The 3,360-nt window shown below is 57.9% G+C and overlaps 1 protein-coding gene across 1 annotated transcript in view; it reads right to left on the reverse strand.

Moving 5' to 3' along the window:
* The window catches only part of TMEM43 (transmembrane protein 43), a 16,131-nt gene extending 15,356 nt beyond the window's left edge, over positions 1–775 (reverse strand). Inside the window, exon 1 of the mRNA XM_004702368.2 lies at positions 637–775. Within this exon, the coding sequence (XP_004702425.1) occupies positions 637–648 (12 nt within the window). The 5' untranslated portion in view covers positions 649–775. The remainder of the gene's footprint in view (positions 1–636) is intronic.
* Positions 776–3,360: the final 2,585 nt, after the last annotated feature.

Consider the following 3,360-nt stretch of genomic DNA (forward strand, 5'->3'; position numbering starts at 1 on the left):
GCTACTCCTTCCAGCCTTGAATTTCAGGGCTTAAATAGAAAAGTTCCTGAGCAAAGCAGTTGCAAGGGAAGGGGCAGTCTTGGGAAAGGAACCCCTTTCAGCCAGGGAGGGCCTGCCTCTCTCGGGGAAATTGCTCTTTCTCACTGGAATCCTAACTCTTGGCCCCCTTGGCGGCGTCACTGCTCCATGTGTAGGCAGCTCTGGGTGGCTCGCTGGGGAATGGCCAGTCCGCCCCGCCTGCAGCCCGGCCCTCTCAGAAGTCCCGCGCGGCTCTCCGAGGCCACCCGTTTGCTCACATGGGACCGCCTTGAGTCGGAATTAACGAAGAACTGCGAGGCCCCGGTGGGGCGGGAACAGGGGGAAGGTGTGAAGAGAGGGGCCTCAGGTCCGGCGCACCGTCTCCACCCGGGGGGCAAGGGCACCTCCCAGGTCTCCCCGTCCACAGACGCGCGGCCCGAGGGCGAGGCGGATGAAAGTACAGGGCAGAGAGGCTCAAAGCAGACGGACCGACAGATTCGCTGCGGGAAGACACAGACACACAGACAATCGAGGCACGGACCAGGGTCTGGCAGACAAAACGGGCGGAGGCTCCAGGGGGAAGCCCGTGGACGACCCAGCTAAGCAGGAGACACTCACATTCGCGGCCATCGTGGCACCCGGTCCGCCGCCGCCGCGCCCGGTGCAGCTAAGAAGCGAGTTGGTGACGACGGGAGTGCAGTCTCCTGGGCGGGAGATGCAGCTATCTCTGAGAGGCCCAGGACGACGCAGGACTTGCTACCGAGTTCCCGCCCCAGGTCCCTCCACCCCTCCGCCGCCCCACCTTCTTCTGACTGCGCGCGCCGCAAAGCCTCCTGGAACGTGAAGTCCGTGGAGGGCCCCGCCCCCTCGAGTCCCGTGCCTTCGCCGCAAAGTCGCGCCGTGTGCGCGGTGCCGCCTGGATGCGCCACGCTTTCTGGGAAATGTAGTTCCTGCCGCCGGGAGCGAGCCGGGCGGCGCGCGACCTGCTGGGAAATGTAGTTCTCAATTGAAAGGGACGGGCTCCGGCCAAGAGTGAGTGGAGGCAGGCGCGCGGCGGGCAGGCCTGGAGGGGGCGGGTCCCCGGCGGGACCCGGAGCCGCTCGCCCTACCTGGAGAGAGGTCACGGCGCGGGGTCGCTACCGCTGCTCCAGCTGCGTGATCCGAGTGCCGGGCTGCCGCCATGGCCTATTGCCGGCAAGAAGGTAGGAAGGACGAGCTGGCTGCCATAGAGACCGGCCTACGAGGGCTTGCAGGGGACACGCGCGCGACCCAGAGCAGCCCTCGGAGGCCCCGGCTCCCCGGAACCCGAGGCGCAGCCCTGGGGCTTCTTCCTCAAGGCCCTCGACGCGGTCTGGTGGCTGGAGGCGTCTCTCCTTTCTGCCGGTCCGAAAACCCAGGTTCGGGGGTGGGGACGGGGCTGGGCCAAGGTCATGGTGAGGCTCGAACCCACACCTCTGGAAAACCAGCACGTGGAAGCCCAGAAACTAGGCCCAGGGGGTGTGGAAATGCTGAGCGCGTTTCGCGGCCGTCAGCGGGGATTGATTGGTATATTACCCTCCTCCTCAGCACACACGTGCTTCCCCCCCGCGTTCGGCTGGAAGAGTTGCCACGCCGGTGCAGGAGCGCCCCGCAGGTGGGGTGCTTTCCCATGCGCAGCGGAGACTGAGAAGCAGGGGGCGAGCTTAACCGCACAAGCAAAAAGATTCAGGAGCCCCGGGACAACGCAGTCACGGTCTCTGAATAAGGGAGAAGGAGGCGTTTAGGTGGCAAGGAGCCCTCAAGGTCAGCAGTTCGAAACCCACGGACGAGGCTTTCAGCTCCAGTGCCTGTAAGAGTTATACCATTTGGAGAATCCAAAAAGACAGTTCTCCCCTCCCCTCTAGGGTCACTGTGAATCCGAAACGACTGGGCGGCAGCGAGTTAAGTGAGGACCTCGTATTTATTCCTGAAAAGAGGTGGGGAATTCCAAAAATCGGGTCCACGTGGGTGGGGGGTATGGTAATTGGCCGTGCTTGCAGCAAGGGCTCAACAATGGGGTCGTAGGAAAAGGCTTCTGCTGCTGAGTGGGGTGGTGTTACTTATGAGATGGCGCACGTGCACCAAGCAGCTAGCTCCTGGGGTTCAAGTTCTCTGCCCCGGTGTTCTTTGCGGGTGGGTTTAACGCGGTCACAGGTGTCGGGTGTGCGCCTGCTCCGATGACTGGTTTAAGCTGGCGAGAGCAAGAGGGTGGAGCCCAAACAGGTTTGAAAGATGAACGGGTTATGGGTCGTGCTTGAGCCCATGCATGTTGGTGTGGGGGAGTCCTCAGTCCTCTGAACTTGGAAAATAGAAGCGAAGAACCCAATCTCTTTCCTAATCTGTCTCATGGTCAGATACGATGTAGGAGTGGTAAAAGTACCCCTTTGGGGAACGTTTGTTAGCCCCTGGTGTACCCAGGTGGCATAGTGGTTACGCATTAGGCTTCCATCCGAAAGGTCAGCTGTTCAAAACCGCCAGCCGCTTCTGGGGAGAAAGACGGAGCTATCTACTCCCCAAAATAGTTCAAGTCTTGTAAACTCACAGGCAGTGAGTGTGCCCTGTTCTAGAGGTCACTCTGAGTCTTCATCAACTCGATGGCAGTGAGTTAGCATTTGGGGCGTGTGTTAGATTGTGTTCAAGGGATTTGTGCACGATCTGTTTCATTTGTCTCCCTGTGATCTTTATAAGACAGCTTTGTTTCTTATCCTCATTTTACTGAAGAGTTGCCTAAGGCACAGATACACATGGCCAGTAAGTGTTGGAGTTGGGATATGAGCCCTGGTGATCAGAACTGTACTGTACAATCTTGAACCTGGATTGGAAGGCCCCCGACTACCATCAGTCATGTTTCAAAGTTGGGCCCCACCCATACCTGACTGTTTCCTATTCATGTCTACCGAAGACCTCAGAATGTTGAAGTGTGACCAGGGGTTCATCTGAGTGCCATCTAATGCCTCTAGGCCCTGTTTTCCAAACGTGTAAAATGAGAGGTTGCGCTTCATTCATTCAGCAAGTAATCACAAAACACCTGTAGGCAAGGTGATGGGGGTGGTGGGCACAAGAATATAAAACTCCCAAAAAACACACCCTGATTCTTTGGTGAATAGTACTACACCCTTAAATAACTCAGGGCACCTAGGGACGCCTGGGAAGGGGGCTCAGATTGCTAGTTAGGGGCAGAACTCCTTCTAAAACATTGGCTTTTTTCTGTTCCCCAGCCTTATAGAACTCTTACCGTGGGTCTTAAAGCCATACTTGACAAGTGTTGTCTGACCTATTGTTTCAAACCATACTGCTGATGTCTTTAAAAACTCGGTGCCATTG

This window comes from Echinops telfairi, unplaced genomic scaffold (assembly GCF_000313985.2).
Source record: "Echinops telfairi isolate 266 unplaced genomic scaffold, ASM31398v2 ScPeMD7_31;HRSCAF=116, whole genome shotgun sequence".
NCBI classification, from domain to species: domain Eukaryota; kingdom Metazoa; phylum Chordata; class Mammalia; order Afrosoricida; family Tenrecidae; genus Echinops; species Echinops telfairi.